Below are 20,434 nucleotides of genomic sequence, written 5' to 3'. Positions count from 1 at the left end.
CATAGCATCTCTCTACAGCAGAAGTAACCAAGCAACCCTCCAATTTCATCTTGATTTGGAAAAAAAGTTCTGTCAAATAAACGCATATTTTTGTGTTATGATGAGAAATGACATTAAAGAATCCATGATTTTGATTGTGTCTGACATTCTGCCTCTTTCTGACTGGATTAATCCAAGCCATGTTGTTACACTTTCTGTTAAGTTCTTGCTTCACCTCTGCAAGGGGTTAGTGGTAGATTTATAAAGGTTTATACAGTCTCTAAGGTAGAAGTATCTCTTGTGAGTGGCTTTTCTGATCAAGAAGAGGGGAAGAGTTATATGCTCTTCACTGTATTCCTTGCACCTTATTTCTCAGCAGACTAAAGTGCTTTGTGAATACTACTGCTGCATGCTAATACAAATGCCCATCTAGAAAATAAGTCATAGTTTTCTTAAGGTGACATCGGATTTTTTTCCCTCTTTAGTCAGGAAAAATTATCAACCCATTCTGTCTTCTTTCTTCTTGATTCCTAATGTCATATCTCTTGTTGACTTAATAGCTTTCTTCCAGGATTTTGTCCCATTTTTCATTTGTGTAGTGAAAATTTTAGTTCTTATGCAATATAAAGATGATGTAAATGGGTTAAGTTTTCTTCTGTCTGACTTCCTCGTATTTAAGAAATACAAGGCTTACCCCTCTCTGCATGGTGATAGAGGAAGAAGCAGCAAGTTGTGAGATTTGGTTGTGTGAACATTTTATCGTACTGTTTTATGAAAGTTTTGCCATATATAGAAAAACCTTTAAATGAAAATATCAAAAAAATCAAGTATTTATTTTTGGCTTCATTAATTTAGACATGCAGTTCTGTGTTAGTTGCGTATTTTACTATTTTATAGCAAATGTATAACAATTCAAATGGTACTCAATAGATTCCCCCCCACCCCCAAATTTTAAAATATTTGTGTCGAATGTGAGTTTTTTCCTTCCCTTGACTTTGATTATGTAGTTTGATGTACATTGCTATATGGGAAATATTCAAAAGTGGAAGCACAGAACTTCACTGCATGGCTGCTAGCACACAGCTGCCTCCAGGCCTGGAATGCCTCCACCCTCCCTTGCAAAGCAGCCCTGGAGCTGCCAAAGCCAAGGCAGCCTTTCAGGATTGTCATGTGTGCTCTTTGTGTTGCCTGTGCCTGGTAACCTCCTACAGCCCAGGGCTTCTAGGGGCGGCACTAGGGCTGTGCTCAGCAGCCTGAGCCAGGGAGTCATCATTTAGGCCCCAGTTTAGGAGATGAAAATCACACTCGGTAAGTTGTTGGGTTTTGTTTTCCCCTAAGCTGCTACCATGGGAATTAAGGGGACAGATCAGATGTGTCTGTTTGGTAGTAACCTCAGGTTGAATTATTGGTAGGACTTTAACAGCTCAGTGTTGCCACTCCTTAATGCCAAATCTAACTTAACTACTGTACTTGTAGTATCTATGTTGACTTTTTGTTACTTATGATTGCAAAATTCATCATGAAGAATTGTAATTTCAGAGAGTAATTTGCATTTGGTTGTTTTGTTGATGTTACTCTATTTTTACTTATCCTAAATGACTTGGTTGGGGTTTTTTTTTCCCTTTAGAGATCAGATGGTCTTCTAAAGAAGTCATGGGTAGCTGTTGTAGCTGTCCAGATAAAGAAACTGTCCCAGATAACCACCGAAACAAGTTTAAGGTACGCAACTTACATGGTATGCTGTGAATTATTTTGTTGCTTTCTTGCAGAGTAGGTCTGGGATTGAAAAAAATTAAATGAAAACAGAGTGCAGATTTCTGAATAGTTGAAACATTGCAGAGTTGCAGGTGTCTGTGGCTACAGGTTTCTCCTGCCCCTTTGAGGGATCCTCTTTTATGAGTAGTGACAGGAATTGCCCAGATAGGGTAGGCTTTTTAGGACAGTTTTGATCTTTAGGGAGGAGAAGAAGCCCTGTGCTTTGATCCATCTCCATTTCAGTTGGTAGGGGCCAAGTAAGTGTTGTTGTCTCTGGGAAGTTACAGAAGTTAGGAAAGTATCCGTAAGCATAAGGGAAGAGCTATTAGAGAAGTGTGATTGTGAACCTGAATGTGGGGTCAGCAATAGAAAATTTTAGGATGGCTGATTTTACTTGACGGTCACTACTGATTGTAGCATTTTGAGAACTTTTGCCCTTTACTTGGAAGAAATTTATTTCTAAATGTGCTTTTGTCCCATATATCTCTGGAATTTTTAAGCTTGTGAACACTTGTTCATGTGCTTAACATACTAAACATGAAGCTGCTGAAGTCAGTGACTTTAAGTAAACATACCTTTGCATAGTCACACAAGTCAGATTTGCTTCTGTGCTCCAAACTCTGAGTTGACAAAGGAATGTAATGCTTCCATAGTGAAAAATGATTCATGTGTTGCCTTAGGGAAATGTTTAATATTGTCAGTAAAGAAAGCTGAAGGATAAAATATTTATCTGTTTTCTTGCTCTATGCATTTGACATCACTTTGTGTAACTAGTTCCTAATTTTCTCCTTGTAGAATTTCTCTATTGTTTGGATCGCTGATTTAGCAGCAGGAGGGAGAAGATGAAAGAATGTAATTTGCAAAATGAGGAAAATTGGCATAAGCCTCAATGGCAGATGAAACTATTCCTAATTCTTTTCAATTGACTAGATTTCAAGTTGAAAATGTCTCTTTAAGGAGTAACATTAATTCCATAGGGAAAATTTTTGGTAGCTTTTTAATGAATAACAAAGAATCGCACTAAAAGCAGCATTGTGAGATAAAATACATGCAGAGGAAAATATATATATTGTCCAAATTCCATAAAGGATGCAGATGACCTCAAAATAGTTTAAATGCAGAACAGAATAAGAGTTGAAGCTTTACGCCCATGTTTTCACACAAGGTAACTATAGGATATTTATTTGTTGACTTTAAAAAGGCAGCAAAATATCTAAAGTTGTTGGGTGCTTCAGCACAGTGTAAGGCTATAATGTATGTGAAGGAAGCTTTATCTTGGAGCTGCTTACCCTTTTTTATTCCTTTTCCCAACTGTAAGTGGGATTATATGACAAAGCAAATACTTTTTTTTTAGCAATGGGGCTCTGAGAGATTCCATTATCTGAGGAATGCCTTATGCATGTGGAAATACTTGAATATGTACATAAAGCCAGTTTAAAAAAAAGTATTTGACTTATGAATCTCTTCTACTTTAAATTTCTCACCAGATTTTACAGTAATGTTAGGCAGTTTCATTCGTATTGCTTTTAAATAAGTATTATTTTAATTTTTTTAATTCTGGGTTGGGGAAGCAAAGGAACTAGTTTGGTGAGTTGTTCTTTTTTTTGTTTGGTTGGTTTTTTTAAAAAACTTTTACTTCAAGGATCGTAACTAGATTATTAGAAGTGGTATTGTTTCTCAAAAGAGTACTTACCTAATACTTTTTAACTTCTTTTTTATAGGTTATTAATGTGGATGATGATGGTAATGAACTGGGTTCTGGCATAATGGAACTTACAGATACAGAATTGATTTTGTACACCCGTAAAAGGGACTCTGTAAAATGGCACTACCTCTGTCTCCGTCGCTATGGCTATGACTCAAATCTTTTTTCTTTTGAAAGTGGTCGAAGGTGTCAAACTGGACAAGGTATGTGGAAATTTTGTATATAAAGATGTTGGAAATTTATTTGATGTTGGAAGATATTTACTGGTCCTTTGGCAAGGGTTATAAAGGCTATAGTTTTATATGTGAGTGTGGTTTCTGGGAAAAAATTACCTCATGAGGAATGAGGATTTGAGTTGCACATAGTTTTTGGCATTATAGGTCTGGAGGACTTGAAGCTTCTATGTGTGAATACTTTTGGTCATCTTAAGAGGTGGTTTTGACAGGGAAATTCTCCTGCCTCAGAGGTTGCCTTGACTTTCAGTGGGAGGCAGTGGAATCTGGAACTGTGGAGGAATCTCTTCAGAATTCGAAGAATTATCTGTTTTTAGATTTTAAAAGACTAGAGCGCTGATGTGAACTGGATGTCCCCACCTTATTATTATCTTCAGTAACATACTTGTGTTTCATCCTCTTCCTAAAGCAAATTACCACTTTCAATTATATCAATTACATAATTCTCAATTTTTTACATGTTTTGGTATGAAGTGTGTATACTTCAGCTATGCTCAGTTATTTTTTGTGTGGCTTTCACTGGAAGACAGTTACCTTTCCAGTTCCCAGACCATGCCTGCCTTGGCCAAGGTTGGCTGCCTCTGAGAAGATTCAGGCTTTTCTCTCTTCACTGCAGCAGTCCCTGAGGAAGATGTTTTGGTTGAGGTCTTGGCCTCATTTTGTGTCTTTCTACTGTGAAGTAGCTGTGCGTAGTTGGAATTCTTATGTATTCATATGTTGTGAAATTAAGTCGCAATTTTTTTACAAATTTTTAGCATTTACTAGTGGTTTTTATCAATAACAATATTTAGAAACTGCAATTTTTGGTTTTTAATTTCACTGTAAAAAAATCAGGAAGATCAAAGAACTTGATCATAAGTAAACCTGGTAAATCTTCATTGTCCAAGCAGACAAATTCTTTTTTATAAGTGTTTTAGAAGACATTCTCAGTTTGTCTCCTAATAAGAAATGGAGATGTTTTCAAATGTCGCAGTACTAAAATAAATTTTCGGAATTCTAAACAGAAAGTAATAAACTTTGTTTTGAAGATAATCACTGTAATTGATTTTGCAGGCTTAATTTATTGCTTCTTTTAAACATTGAAAAGAGATACTAATAATATTTAATTGAAAATACTAATTTGAAGGTTCTTTTCCACAGTCTATTAGCAAGTGTGCAAAATTTTTCACTGAGTCTAATTGACTTCTCTGCTTTCCTCCCAATTGCTTTATTCTTTTTTTTTTTTAACAGAGAAGATTAAGCAGGCTGTGTAAGCAGCAACCCTTTCCTCCCTCTTTTGTTTCTTGACTTCCTTATGTGATATTAAAATACTGTGAATATTGAGAAAAAAGAAATCTGGCAGAAAATGTTCTTTGCTGTCCTTTTGCAATGGAGCATTGTTCCTGAGACCTACACTGGGTTTTGTGGGCACAGTTACAAAACCTCATCTTCGCTTTGTGTATTAAGTTTTTATTGAGTTTTTCATTTGAGAATTCACTGAGTACTGCTGAGCAACTTCTTGCATTAGTCAGTATTCTTGTTTGTGTTTTCCCTTTAGTCTCAAATTATATCTATCGATTAGTTGTCAGAGTGCATTGATGGTGAAACACTGAGTTTGTGCTAGGTGTTAAAAAACTTGAAGACGTTTTAGGAGCACAGCTAATAGATAATTCAGGATAGAAAACTTGGAGAACCTGGTGTGTCACCATGTTGTGTGACAGATCACATTGTATTTAATGTGAATGTATTTAAAGGCAGCTGAATTTCTTGGAAACATACTGGGAGCTTTACAAGCTTGCGAACCTAGATTTTTTTAAATTCTATTTTTTATCTGTTCAGATTTAAGTATCAAGTGTGAATTTTCAGAAACACACAAAATATTAAACATGGACTATTGTACTTGAGCTGGATCATGGGTCAGGGAAATATAGTAGTAGAAGCTCTGCAGCTGCAGTGTTACAAGCATGAAGCTTATTCAGTGCACCAGCTCAATATTAATCATTGATTATCATTCCTCCTAGCCCGCTTGGTATATTCCCAGCTGGGTTTTTGTGAACCTCTGCCATGTGGAGCATTTCTTGTAGTTCTGATCTGTCACAGTTCTGCGTCCCTAAATAAATACATGATGATAGTAATTGCCAGCATATTCACATAACTGCATTTCCCGTCGGAGTAGCTATATAGATAGGTAGGTTTTAGCAAAGAGTGTTTTAAGATTGTAATACTCACTTTGAAAAATGAGCACCTGCACCCACGTTTAACAAGCATGTCAACTTTAACTTCATGCTTTCAATGGAAGAATAATCCAAAGCTGCGACTTTGCTGGTGAGGGTAAGTTGGGACGCTCCCTGCTGTTCAAAGGCAAAGTGGCACAATACACACCCAACATAGTCGGTATTGCTGCTAACTTTGTGTTCTGTGTCTATTAGCCTAAAGCAATTAGTTTGTTACTGTCTGTTTCACACAGTTTGTCTTACTAGCTTTTAATTTTAATCCTCTTAAAGAAACTAAGCTTTTACTCAGTGTTTAAATCCTTTTTTGTTATGCAGGTATCTTCTTTTTATGGTAATTTAATAGAAATCCAATTTAGGAAATATGACCTTGTAGCACCACTGTAGTTTCATTTGAAGATTTTTAAAAATTGTATTTATTTAGTAGGTATCCTTTTTATGAGCTTAAAAGAAAGAACCTTGTGGTGTTTCCCCTCCCCCATTTACCACTCAAAACTTAGTTTTGCTCTTAACTGAATCAGTTTTCTGTTCCCATGCACTTTTGGTGCATGGGAATCTTATTCTTCTATGAGATAACCACTTTAAAGGTTCTCACAGTAACTTTGTGTGTTTTGGTACAATAAAAATTTCATAACATTTTTGCTTCTTTAACAGGTATTCTTTATGTGGATTCCAGTTCTATTTCTTGAAAGTTATATATATTGTAAGGCATGTTTCTTAGTTAAAGGATTTTTAATTTTTTTGTGTGTGTGTACTTGTAGGAATCTTTGCCTTTAAATGTGCCCGGGCAGAAGAGCTATTTAACATGTTACAAGAGATAATGCAGAATAATAGCATAAATGTGGTAGAAGAACCAGTAGTAGAAAGGAATAATCATCAAACTGAATTGGAAGTTCCAAGAACCCCTCGAACACCTACCAGTAAGTATGGTTCTACTGTCAGATGACATACCTGAATGTAATGTGGTACTTAGGTGAAAATAGCATTTTATTTGCATTTAATCTTTAAATAATTAAAAAGAAAGCTAATTTAAACCTGAGACTAACTACCAGTAATGTAGTCTATGGAGGTACTTGCTGAGGTTCTCTTTTGAGAACCCTAAGTCTTGGAAGCAGAACTGCCATAGTAAAATTCTTCACCTCTATGAAATAAGTTTTGGGAACTTAGTTGTTTCATGAGAACGCTTACAAATACACCTATTGAATTGCTTTATAATATATCAACATGTTTTACCTGTAGCATTTCTGAGAAATGTTAATGTTGGGCAGTGTTCCAACCTTTTTATTAGGGGAAAAAAAGTACTGGTAAAACCACGTGTACAGTGGCTTTGGAATCTTTTTCTTTTGCTCGAAGTGGGAGGACGGGCAGACTGGAGTGCTTTCAGAAATACCAGAAGATTTTAGGTAATCTCACCCAGATGGCTTGATATTTGAAACTAGGAATTCTAAGTTGCTGACGATTTTAGAGGAATGGAAGCTTAGGTAAATAAGTCTCTTTGTCAGGGAGACACGTTAATGATAGAAGGTTGGATAGGGAGCTTAGTGGGAGGACTGCAGTGTGTAATACACCCAGGTTTCATAGTTGCTTCAGACATGTTTCCCAGTAAATACTGGGATGCTATTCTCTGCTGTCTGTTTCCTTCCTCCAAGCAAAATTGAGCCTTGTGAATATTTAATACTGTTTTACATATTTTAATTTCCCTTTTGAAAATTGAAAATGAATATATAAAGCATCTTACTAATATACAGTAAAATGTTCTATTTTAATATGGTTTTGCTTGTTTTCTAATTAAATCAGCTCCTGGGTTCAATGCACAAAGTTTACCTAATGGCTATCCCAGATACCCATCTTTTGGAGATGCTTCATCACATCCTTCCAGCAGACATCCTTCTGTGGGAAGTGCACGCCTCCCCTCTGTCGGTGAAGAATCAACACATCCTTTACTTGTAGCAGAAGAGCAAGTGAGTGGGTTTTTTCCCCTCATACAACTTAGGTTCCACATTACTTCAGATTTTTATAATGATTTTTCTGTAGGCTTTCATTTGTGTTTTTCAGCATCAGGTGTAATGTATTTCTACCGTATTTTAACTACCTCAGAAAAGTGTTTATTATATAATTTTTATTATATTTTGCCTCTTTAAAATGATACTTTGTAGGATAGCTTCGTATTTATATACAAATAAAATATAGAAGCATGTATAGTATAATGCATGTATTTGCATTATACTATTTTCAAAAATTTTAGTAATTATTTTTAACACAAGTAAATGTACATTATAATGTACATATTGTACATTATAATGAGAGATCCTGGTCAAAAAGCTTCTTTATGTGTAAGTCTTCTGTTTGGCAAATAGAAATCATGGAATATTTTAGGTTATAAGGGACCTCTAGTCCTCCAGATCAAATTTTCAAGTTAGAGACAGCTGCACAGAGCCTTGTCCTGGTCATGTTTTTAATACTGCAAACAAGGGGATTCCACAGAACCTGAGCCATGTGTTCCAGTGTTTCACCACCTTTGTTGTGAAAACATTTCTCTCTAATATGTAATCAGATTTTTTCTTGTTACAGCTGTTGTCCATTGCCCCTTAGCCTTTTGCTGAATATCTCCAAAAAGGGTCTGGCTCTGTCTCCTTTATATGTTAGGTAGTTGAAAACAGCTGTTAGGTGGTTCCCTGGCCTTTTCATTAAGACGGAACAAAGATGGTGCTCTCAGCTTCTCCTTGTATGTCACATGCTCCAGCCCTCCACTAGACTTTCTCCAGTATGGTGATGTCTGTCTTGTACTGAGGAACTCAGATTCAGTCTCACAAGAACTGAGCTGATGGTAATAATCATGCTCCTTAACCTACTGGCTGTGCTACTGCTGACACAAACCAGTGCAGGTTTGGTTTTTCATTGCTGCCAGAGCATGCTGCTGACTCACATTTGACTTACCATCTACCTGGACCTCCAGCTTTGCTGCAAGGCTCCTTTTCAAGTCAGTTGGTGTCTAGCCTGTTGGTGGTGTTCTATACCAGGCACTGGACTTTGCATTTGCTGTTGCTGAGGTTTCCATGAGGTCAGTTTTCCAGGCTGCTGAGATCCCTCTCAATGGAAAGCCTACCAGTCTGGGAAAGACTGAAAACTCTCAGAGGGTGTGTTCTCTCTCATCATTCAGGTTGCTGAGGAAAATGTCAGATGTTAGTTAAGTTTAATAATGTCATGTGGTTTAGGAAGATTTCTGTGTGTGACAAGAAGCAGTGTTGGAAACCAGAGAGGGTAACCAGAGCAGAGTGCAGAGAACTGTCTTGTGGGAAAGGATTTGTTAGGAGCCACCACGGAATAGTTCAGGTGTTATTGTTGAAGTTATTGAAGAGTAAATGAGTTAAAGTATCAGTGTAAGAGTCAAGTGAGCTGTAAATAACACTTCAGCCTGTAGAGCTTGACAGAGAGGTTTGGAAGGCTACATGACTGCTGCTGTAAAATACTATTTTTGCTGTTTGGGTATCCAGACATAGAATTAAAATTTAGAGAAAGAATCCAGTGTTTCCCATTCAGCCTTGTGTTGGTCCACTTTGGGAAATTGGAGGGATAACCTAGTAGTGTATTTTTGCCTTTCCTAGCAGCATATGGTGACAACTCCTGCTTCTATTTAATTCTGAGTTCCGCTCTTCATATGGAATTATATATTTTTCTATTTCAGTTTCTGTTATTATGAAGCTGTTGGCTCTTGAAGAAAGAATTGACTGTTCTTTCAGTAGACCCAACCTCTCTTTTTCTTCCTGCAGTAGTACACAAGGCAAGAGCCTGAGGGTTTTTTTAGGTCTCTCTATGGTTTTGTTTTGTTTTGATTTGCAAGTTTCCTTTGCAATGTGGAAATTACAAAGACAAATTTAGGAAAATAACTGTTGGTCGCTGTCATGGTAAGGGACAAAAAAGTAAAGCTCTCACTAATCTGTCTGTGTGAAGTAATGAGCTAATGGATGTAATGGAGTAAGGAGCAGCCCAAGTTTGCCCTGATCAGAGCAGAGCTGTAATAGAACCTGAAAAGTGAGAATTAGAGCACAACTGAGATAAAACATCAAATAAAACTAATTATTAATCTAAAATATAAATTCGGTTCTTTTGTTATAGTAGCATTAACAAAACCAACAACAAAATTTCAGGGAAAAAACCCAAAACTGACCACAGTTCAACAAAATGTGAGAGGTGACCTTTACTCTTAAACACCTGCCATAACAAGATTTTATTTTCTGGTATTTTTATTAGAAAAGTGGGGAGCTAAGAAGGAAAGAAATTTGGAGCGGGAAAAAGAGGCACAAAGAGCATTTGAATTTCCTCATTTTTTCTTCCTCTTTTAGGTGCACACTTACGTCAACACTACTGGAGTACAAGAAGAAAGAAAAAATCGATTGAGTGTGCATGTGCCACTGGAATCAAAGCTTTCAAACACTGAAATAACTAAAGTGAAAGAAGATCAGATGTGTACTGATGACAGAGATGCTCAGGTTCTCCTGGAGCCTGAAGGAGTCAAATTTGTTTTAGGACCAACACCTGTTCAAAGGCAGTTAATGGAAAGAGAGAAACTGGAGCAACTTGGGAGAGATCAAGTTAGCGGCAGCAGCACAAACAACACTGAATGGGACACTGGGTACGACAGCGATGAACGTAGAGAAACACCATCTGGTAATAAACTGGTGTATGAAAATATAAATAGGTTATCAATCCCTAGTGCCTCAGGGGTCAGGAGAGGTCGCTTGACATCAACCAGTACCTCAGACGCCCAGAACATTAACAACTCTGCTCAGAGGAGAACTGCGCTGTTGAACTATGAGAACTTGCCATCCTTGCCTCCTGTTTGGGAAGCTCGCAAGCTGAGTAGAGATGAAGATGACAGTTTAGGACCAAAGACCCCATCTCTGAATGGCTACCACAATAACCTAGATCTAATGCATAATTATGTCAATACAGAGAATGTAACAGTACCAGCAAGTGCTCATAAAATAGAATTTGCACGACGTCGGGACTGTACCCCAACAGTCTTTAACTTTGACATTAGGCGTCCAAGTTTAGAACACAGGCAGCTCAACTATATACAGGTTGACTTGGAAGGTGGCAGTGACTCTGACAACCCTCAGACTCCAAAAACCCCCACCACTCCACTTCCGCAAACTCCAACCAGGCGCACAGACCTGTATGCTGTGATAGACATTGAAAGAACTGCTGCTATGTCAAGCTTGCAAAAAGCACTGCCCCGAGATGATGGTACTTCTAGGAAAACTAGACATAACAGTACTGACCTGCCTATGTGAGCCTGGGAAGCATTGAATCATTTGCACCTTTTGTGAAGTTTATAACATTGAAGATGCGAGTACTTTGCATTTCTTAACACTAATGCCTTTTATAGACTAATAGAACTTTTTCTGCATACTTCATGTACTTGTCTAACTAAAGGGAATTAATGTAGAGCAAGTATTCATCTAGGTAACACTATTTCATTCTACAGTAGAAGTAATTACTGCATAGCAGCATCACCACCTTTCACAGTGCCTCTTTAATTGATTAGAGTCTGAGTGACATGCTGGTTTTGAATTTATAAATATTCTGGTCTGGTGCCTATACTCATTAATGGCATTTATAACACTTTTTAAAGCCTCTTGATATGTGCATTATTAGCAGGTAAACCTAATCTTTCAATATACATATCTTACATTCATTTCTCATTGAAGTGGTTCCTCCAGAATGAAATGTATGTAATACACTAATTCACTCAGTTTGACACACACAAGATACATTGGTTCATCTCAAGGAATACAAACACCACACCTTTTTTGCCTGTGGGCAAGAAGGCCTCTAATTCCTGACAGTTTTCTCAACTTGTGTGATTTTTGAGAGGTCACATTGATGTTCGTTGATCAGAGCTATAAACACATCTAAATCCAGCCTTAAGCTCCTTCCGCTAGAATAGAATTCCAAGTTGCATATCAAATTCCCTGTGAAATCTGGCAAAATTTTAATCCCATTAGAGTTTTGGGGTTTTTTGTGAAGGAATTCACAGGTGGTCTGTATGAATTAAGGCTCTCTTGTCATTTCTTAGTTCACTGTCCTTTTCTTTCTTTGCATTTGTATGTTTCTTTTTTATTTGTTCCATAATGTCTTGTTTTAAAAGTAAAAATTTTGTACATATCTTTAATTATTGTTCAGGGTCATATATGTGTTTGTCTTATTCTCTGCATTTGACAAAGAAAGACTCTTGAAGGTCAAATAGTTGTCTTTGTCCAGTGTTCTACTTTTTTATGCCTGACAGAAATATCCCAGCTCTCCAGCAGCATGCATTATTGCACAACTGGAAAGGTTTATTATGCAGTTATTGTCTTCCTCTAAAGCATCAAACACAGGTTACACGGGAGGCAGGGTACTGGACTTGATAGTTCCTTATAGAAAGTTGTACATTCTAGGAGTGTGCATCCATAGGTGATAGTATACTTTAATTTAGAAAGATATGTAGTAAATTATCTGAAGGTAGTATTATCTACAAGCGTAATTCTTTTCCTTTTGCAGTTGGTGAATTTGGTCACAATGATGGCTGCTCAGTGTTACAGGTACATCCAGGTAGAATGTTCTTTGTTGAATACGCCAGATGCACCCTTAGAAGTTTTTATTTTGTTTTGTTTATTAATACTCTGAATAATCTTAGAATTCTGGCAGTATTGCAGGCGCACCTTGGTACTAGCAGTAGAAGAGATTGCTCTTGAGCCTGTGATTGCAAAGGAACTGACACTTGTGTGAACTGGTATGATGTAAAATAACCCCTGAACTGTGAGGAAAAACATGCACGAAAAGCCATTTGGAGATCTGGAAAAGCATTAAGGGTCTTCATGCAATATTTGAGTTGAAGTTTTATAAAAAAAAACTACAGTTATTTTCAGTCTTTTAAATTGGTGTGTATTTCTGTTCCTCTTTTTTCTTTGGTCTTCTCTCATTTAGTAGTGGCATCAGTAGTAGCACCTGAAATACATGTGTCTTGCCACACCATTAGCTGGTATCAGGCAACTTTTTCACTTTGACTTTAATTATTTTTTACAGACTGTATGGTACTGAAATACCAGATGCATAAAGACTATAATTTGCAGAAGTAAAAGATGGGAGTCACTGAGACCATTATGAGGACCTTAAACGAGATTTAAAAAAAAACCCAAAACAATCCTCATTAATGATTTCATGATCAGCCTTTGCATATTCTTGTGATAGTCTTGTTGACTTGTGGTGAGACCTTGGTACTCAAAAAGGTAATGACTACCTAAAGCTAGGCATTTTACAGGTCTGCAGTCTTTTGAAAGGAGCCAGGTGGGGGTCAGCCTCTTCTCTGAGGCAACTAGTGATGAGACAAGAGGACACAGTCTTGAGCTGCACCAGAGGAGGTTTACGTTGGACATTAGCAAGAAATTCATTACAGAACGTATGATTAGACATTGGAATGGGCTGCCCAGAGAGGTGGTGGAGTTACCGTCCCTGGAGGTGTTTAAGGAAAGACTGAATGTGGCACCGAGTGCCATGGTCTAGTTGACGAGGTAGTGTTCAGTCATAGGTTGGACTCGATGATCTCAGAGGTCTTTTCCAACTTAATTGATTCTGTGATTCTGTAAGTGTTCCCACACATCTTTGCCATTGCCTCACCTTATGCTATGGACCAGTCTTGGTCTGTACTGAAGAGAAATTACCATGCATTGCAAAATACTTACTGGATTAATAATACTGGTGTGATTCTTGTTCTTAGTGTATAGCTCACTTAAGTTTGTGAGCTGAACTAATGCTTCAGCTTGTGTTTTGAGACAAACATGTTTGATCTAACTAGCTGCTTAGAAATATTTGGTCCTCATCTGTATAGTTTGGACAAATTAATTGGACCCTAAAAACACACCTGTGAGGCAGGAAAATAATATTCTTAAGTGCCAAGTATGGAAACAGGTTTCAGGTAGATCGTAAGTAACCTGCTGAAATTTCAACAACCAGACATATCTCTCCTTAGTTCCACTGCACTGTCCTATGCATTTAGTCTGAATAGTTTCATATAAAAGGAATGGTCTGAGAATTTTTTTATCTTGTTGCAAGTTTTGCAATGTTTTCCTAGCTCTGGTCCCCAGAATTGAGAACATACTGAAATTTCAATTTTTTGTAGCCTTAATTATACTAATGAGTCTGATGACATATTTTCCAGGACTACTTTTTTAACATCTTACTTTTTACAGGTGGGATAATGCTTTCTCATTTTGTGCATGCTGCAAACATATTGAGTATTCCCTGTTACCCACACTACTCATCTTTAGCATTCCTTATTTTCTGCCCCTTGAAGTAGATGCAGTTGCAATGCACTTTACTCTTTTAGACTTGGTAAATATTTTTTTCAATTTTTCTTTTAAAGGCTGTGATGTTAGATTTAGTTTCTGTAATCTAGGATTCAGTTTTCAGCTGAAATCTCTCCACGGTATTTAGATCATATTTATTTTGGGCCCACGGATGTATAGACCAAGAAACTACAAATATGTAACTGTTTTCTTTAGTAAATGAGACATATTAAGTTTACATAAACAAGGTCCTGTAAAAATGGTAACATCTCCATCAGTTCTATTTTTCGTCCATGACGTGGTTGGCTGCTGCCCTTCAAGCATATTTGACAAGGGAGAGTCTTTAACTGTAGGTATTCCTTTAATGCAATGATTTGGGAAAGATATACATTGTGTATCTTTTAAACAAGGAAACTGAGTTGGTAAAAAAGATGAAACGGCGACCAAAAGTACATAATAAAGATTGTAGTAGAAATACAGGTAGTGAGAATTTAATCTATCAGGAAAATAATCTTCTGTTTCCCTCAATAAATACATTTTGCATATGACAGGGGTTGAATGTGATGGTGTGCATTGAAGCACTATTCCTGTTCCTATTAAAGTCTGCAGAGCTTTTATAGGAAACTTAACTATTTGAGGAGACATTTCATATAACAAATTGCTTAAACCCCCTGGTGTGTGTGTGTGTCCTGCCCCCGGATGTTTGGATATTTGTGTGTGTGTTTACACCTCTGACTGGAGCTTGGGTGTAAAAAATGTCACAGAAATGTGTAAGCTGTACAAAGTCCAAAAAAGTGTCAAAACAGAGCTGCTTTGGTATGTGACAGACCAGCAGTTGATTTTGCTTGTTTTTTAACAGTGTGTATTGGCTCAAAATCTGGCTGTCCTTGTTTTTGTTTTATATTTAATGACTTCTCAATGAGACAGAGTTAGGAGAGAACAGATTGTTTTTATTCACTGTCGGTGAAGTAAAAATGGAAGTTCTGATTAATGTCAGTTACTGCTTTGAGCATGTAATGATGTATCTGATTTGGACCTCTATTTCTAAGCAGTATTCTCTTCATGTAAGGTGGGATCAATGGTGAAGTTCCATTTCTGCACTGTACTAATTTATTTAATGGCTGCAAATAAGATGAAACTGATAGAGTAGGAACTAGTAGTGGACTTAAATCTGAAATTCTTCTATTTCCCCTAAAGGAGTTTGGTCCTTCAGTGTGATAGATAGAATTAGGTGGTTTTGGAATTTAATGATACCATCTTTCCCATCTCTTCCTTGAGGTAGCAATTCAGGCATTTATATTGACAGTATTTACTTAATATAAACCTAAGTTCATTTATTATATCTTTATTTTAAATTCATATACACTCCAAGAAAAAAACAAGTCCAGAAGAAATTCCACCACAAAAAACTGCGTTAAGATGGAGTCAAGTTTGTTGATGTCCTTCTTACAGAGCATATACGAAAAAGACAGGAAGTCATGAATTGAGGTTCTTTCACAATCTTTAGGAATTACTTCCTCTTTTGGAAAAGATAAGTGCATCAGAAGAAAAAAAAAAAAAACTAAAAAGAGCAACCTAGCATCTACAACTCCGACCATTATTTCTTGTGGTACTGTGCTATAAGATATGTTACTAAGTCTGTCAGATGTCTTAGGAGGATATTGCCCTAACACAGTGTTTACTCCAGATTAACGCAGTATTTTGTTTGGAAATATGTAGGTGTACAGATAGAATATGAGAGATAAAGTTGATGAAACAAGTGTTGGACATTTCTATATTTTTATATATTATGAAGGGCATTTTTGAAATTTTTCTTGCAGTTTTAGTAATTATTTAGCGTGGTAATATACATATATTGTGACAACGTTTTCTGCTATATCCATTACTTTGGTGTAATTCTGTTTTATGTAGCAAATATGTGTATATACAAAGGAGATTATGTAAAAATTATGATTAAAAAATAGGCTGAAGCCCTTCAGAATAAGGACCGTCTTCCTCTGTGTCTGCAAAGTACTAAATGCCTTGGGGTCCCAGGCAGAGCTCATGTCTGAGACCCGTGGTGACTGAATTGCCAAGCGATGAGTGGGGGGGAAGCAGCTCCTCTGCTTCCCATGAGAAGCCGTAGTGCAAAAGGTGCCATGAAGCTTACCTTGCCAATCCCTGGTGCTGGGGCTGTGCTGTTCATGGTCATTCCCAACACCACCTGCCAAGCAACCCAGAGAGCCCAGAGTCCCAGTATCCTTTGTTCTGGTCCTTCCCTTTGACAATAGGAAAGGAAGTCTTAGAAGAAGGTTTGGTGTCATCAGGGAATCTTCCTTGTTAGCAGGGCTTCCAGAGCTCGTTGGGTCTGCATGCAGTGTCCTTTGAAGCTGAACAGATGATTCCTGTTGACTTCAAGGGCCACTGGATATGTTCTACAAGATCAAGTTCTGCTGACAGCTCTGTTACACCTGAAGACCTGGTGTCAGGTTCTTCAGGAATGGTCTAAAAATACTGTAAAAATATAAATATATTTAATTACATGTACTGAAAAACAAATCCTATTTGTTGTGGTCAGAGTTCAGACAATTACAGGAATTTTGATTTCTTAGTCATACTTGCATGTATGTTGCTTTGACTATTCTGTATGAAAGAGGAAGTGATTCTAAATTGAGTGAAAGATTGGAATTACACCTTTTTTTAATGGCCATGTTATTTAGGAATGGATGTCAGCGAATTTAAGTCCATAATAATGCAGTTTTTTGCATTAGAACATGTGTGTATATCATACACCCACATTTTATATATAATATATATTTGGTACTAACTTTGTATTTTCCCTGGAATTTTGCCAAATCGCAAACACAGATGTTCTCACTTGCAAGACTTTGGTACTTAACTGAATGTATAAGAAATGCTCTGGTATGAAAGGAAAGAGTGTTATATGGTGTCCCACAGTATGGGGACTCAACCAGCAGGCATGTTGCCTTTTTCACATCTCGCTTCATTGCAGCATCACTTTTGGTCTCCTCAAAAGCAGTTCTGTGTCTCAGCCCAACTGCAGACAGCTGAATACTGCCCTAGCATGAAAGCTGACTGGTAGGTAGTAAGAATACAGTAGTCACCAGTGTGCCACAAATGCATTTATTAAATGCAGAAATAGACATTTCTACAAAGGCCAAAATCTTATATTGTATGTTCCTTTCTTGTCATTACATTGTATCATATTGTAAGATTATTGTATGTCCTAATTTGCATTATAAAATGTTTTTTCCTACTTAAAGACATAAATATAGCAACTTTGTATAAAGGTAGCTTTCTAGATTTTTATTTCTTTTATATGAAAAAGTCTAAACAGTGGGAGTACCATTGCCAAATTGTTTATAAAATTTCAAGTAATTTTCCCTGTTAAATGAATTTGTTTTTACAAACATTCCGTATTTCTTATACTATGCAGAAAGAGTGTATTTTTATGTCATTCCACATTAATCTTAAAAAATTAATTTCACTTGTTTTAAGCTGCCATTATTGAGAAAGCTTACCAAATGTGCATTTTTAAAAAATGTGTTATGTATTATGAAACATTTTCCCCCCTTTACCAGTGCCAACTTCATTTGAAAAAAAAAATAAATTGTAGCATGGCAATAAACTATTGATTTTACATTAAAAATTGTCTGTGGATTACTTCAGTAGTTGGCAGGGTTAGTGTCAATGTATTGTCTTTTTTTTTTTAATAACCTTTTTTGCTTTTCTTTAAATCATTGTTTCAGGTACCTGTCTCTGCCTTCATCTTGCCTCCATATTGCACTCATTACTCAGTAGTAAAAAAAAACCAACCCAAACCGATCATGATGACCTGAAGTCTTTAAATTTATCTCCAAACTTCTGTTTCATGTTTTGCTAGTTTTCTGTCACATCTTTGTCATGCACGTAGATTTAGATTTTTTTGTTGTGGTAGTACTGTTGCTGTCAACTATGGGCTAGTGAATCACATGCCTGCTGTTCAATGTGCTATGTTTCAGAAAACCCAAAAGGAATTTCTTAGCATAGTACTGATAAATTCTGAAAGAAAGAACTAAGAAAATAAAAAGGTTGAAGTCCAGGTTGCCTTTTGGATTTCTTCTAGAGACTATAAAATATGGTGGTGATTTTTCAAAATTCCCTATTTTCTCTTTAATCCTTCCCAAGTCAGTGTTTTAAGGCATAATTTCAATAAAGGTGTATGTAGCCAACAAATGAACAAAACCCTAGAAACATCAGGAGATGTTTTGTTTTCATAACTCCTTAAGAAACAACATTACATGGTCCATGCATAGTGTTGGTTAGATAACTTAGACCTTTGGAAACTCAGTTCTCAAGAAGGTTTTCATATCCCTGGCCAACAGTTCTGGAGCTTTTGTAACATCCATATGTAATATTTCCCTACTAGCGTGATGCAGGCTTCAGTAGAAACTTTGTATCTTCATGTCAAAGCATTAAAGAGTTCCCCTTTCAGCCATATGTGCCATAATAATGATATAACTGGCCTTGCTAAAATCGCTATATATAAATCACAACAAAATGTAAATTTTCAGTTGTGAGCACCTGAAGCGTTAGATTTTGTGAAGAGTCTCTGTTTTTCTTCCTCAATCAAATTTGTACCTGCTCAGAAACTTAGGTGACTGGTCTGACTGAAGTTAAGCCTTAAACTAGATTGTGACTGATGTCTGAATTACTGGTCCTTGAGGACTCCTGCTACTGTATTATTCCTACATCACTAAGCTTGTCTGCAAGTAGAAGGTCTTGATCTGAATTGAATCACTATCGGATACTGAGATAGGTGGAGGTCTGATTGAGAATTCATCCCTGAGCAATGAAGCCTGTGCTTTGCTGAGCTGACTGGGGTGTCAAATGGTCTTTGGGACTGAAACATGCTCTGTTTCTGAACCTTGAAAGAGGTGAGGTGATTTATAGAATCACAGAATGGGTAAGGCTGGAAGGGCTGGGCCTGCTCAAGCAGGGTCATCCCAGAGCACATGGCACAAGACTGCTTCCAGATGGTTCTGGAATATCTCCAGGGAGGGAGACTCCACAACCTCTCTGGGCAATCTGTGCCAGTGCACAGTCACCCACACAGTAAAGTTCTTCCTTGTATTCAGGTGGAACTTCCTGTGCATCACTTTCTGCCCGTTGCCTCTTGTCCCATTGTTTGGCAGCTCCAAGAAGAGCCTGGGTCCTCTTGGCTCCCGCCCTTCAGATGCATTGATGAGGTCTCAGTCATCTGTTCACAGCTGAACAGGTCCAGGTCTCTCAGTCTCTCCTTGTAAGAGATACTCCAGTCCCCTGATCATCTTTGCAGCCCTCTGCTGGACCCACCCCAGCAGCTCCATGTCTCTTGTACTGAGGAGCACAGAGCCGGACACAGCACTCACTAAGGGCTGAGTAGAGGGGCAGGATCACCTCCCTTGACCTGCTGGCATTTATGAAAATATTAAAATGATGCACTTTTTTCCTTCACTTACAGTGCCTTTAAAAATTGCCCTTGGCACAACAGAGATGAGGGCTTTGTGCAGCTGCAAGAGGCAGGAACCCAGAATCAGTCCTGCTGTTGTGCTCTTCCTATTCTGATGTTGCTACTTTTACACATTATAAATCATAGCTTAGCAATGGTCAAAACCTCCTTAAATCAAACTTACTAATTTGCTGTAGCAAGTTTTTCTATGCACATTTGATCTTCCAAAGGCTATAACTCAAATAATGGTTTAAGGCACTTTGAAATCATTTTTCCCCCAACTCACACCACTGTAGCAGCAAATGTGAATTAAAATGAATCATTGCTGAAGTGCAAATCTTTACGAATGCTCTGATTCTGAGACAGAAGCTGTTGACGTTTTAGTTGGGTTATTTGCTAGCCAAAACCTAAATACTTTTCTGCATACCTATCAGGAAAACTAAAGATGCTAAAATTCAATTAGTACTCCAGTTTTCAGAATAAGGTTTGAGGGGGCGGGGGGCAGGGAAAACATATCTAACTCTGTCAGGAAAATGGAGCAAAAAGCTCAAAATACTGAAAACTAATTGTCATACTTAGGTATGTCATAATTAGGTATTGTCATACTTAAAACCAGTAATACAGGTGAAAGTTCGCAGAGTTTTAGTCATGTTCTTTTTTGCTGTCTCCATTGGGATGGATTTCTGCCACTTTGAATCTACAACAACTTTGCATAAATCTGAAGTTTTCTATCTGACAGCAAGAAGAGGAAAACC

At 37.2% G+C, this 20,434-nt stretch overlaps 2 protein-coding genes across 3 annotated transcripts in view; both read left to right on the top strand.

The window, feature by feature from the left end:
* Positions 1 to 17,858, top strand: part of FRS2 (fibroblast growth factor receptor substrate 2) — a 53,914-nt gene extending 36,056 nt beyond the window's left edge. For both annotated transcript variants that reach the window (XM_064655699.1, XM_064655700.1), the window contains 5 exons: positions 1,607 to 1,698; positions 3,456 to 3,642; positions 6,644 to 6,802; positions 7,680 to 7,843; positions 10,226 to 17,858. In XM_064655699.1, the coding sequence (XP_064511769.1) occupies positions 1,633 to 1,698; positions 3,456 to 3,642; positions 6,644 to 6,802; positions 7,680 to 7,843; positions 10,226 to 11,176 (1,527 nt within the window). In that variant the 5' untranslated portion in view covers positions 1,607 to 1,632 and the 3' untranslated portion in view covers positions 11,177 to 17,858. The remainder of the gene's footprint in view (positions 1 to 1,606; positions 1,699 to 3,455; positions 3,643 to 6,643; positions 6,803 to 7,679; positions 7,844 to 10,225) is intronic.
* The window catches only part of MDM2 (MDM2 proto-oncogene), a 223,930-nt gene that overhangs the window by 195,721 nt on the left and 7,775 nt on the right, over positions 1 to 20,434 (top strand). The gene's annotated exons all lie outside the window — the stretch shown is intronic.

Source organism: Pseudopipra pipra, chromosome 5 (genome assembly GCF_036250125.1).
Source record: "Pseudopipra pipra isolate bDixPip1 chromosome 5, bDixPip1.hap1, whole genome shotgun sequence".
In the NCBI taxonomy this organism is placed as follows: Eukaryota; Metazoa; Chordata; class Aves; order Passeriformes; family Pipridae; genus Pseudopipra; species Pseudopipra pipra.
The sequence above is the reverse complement of the archived record's forward strand: the minus strand, read 5'-3'. Positions and strand labels throughout refer to the sequence as shown.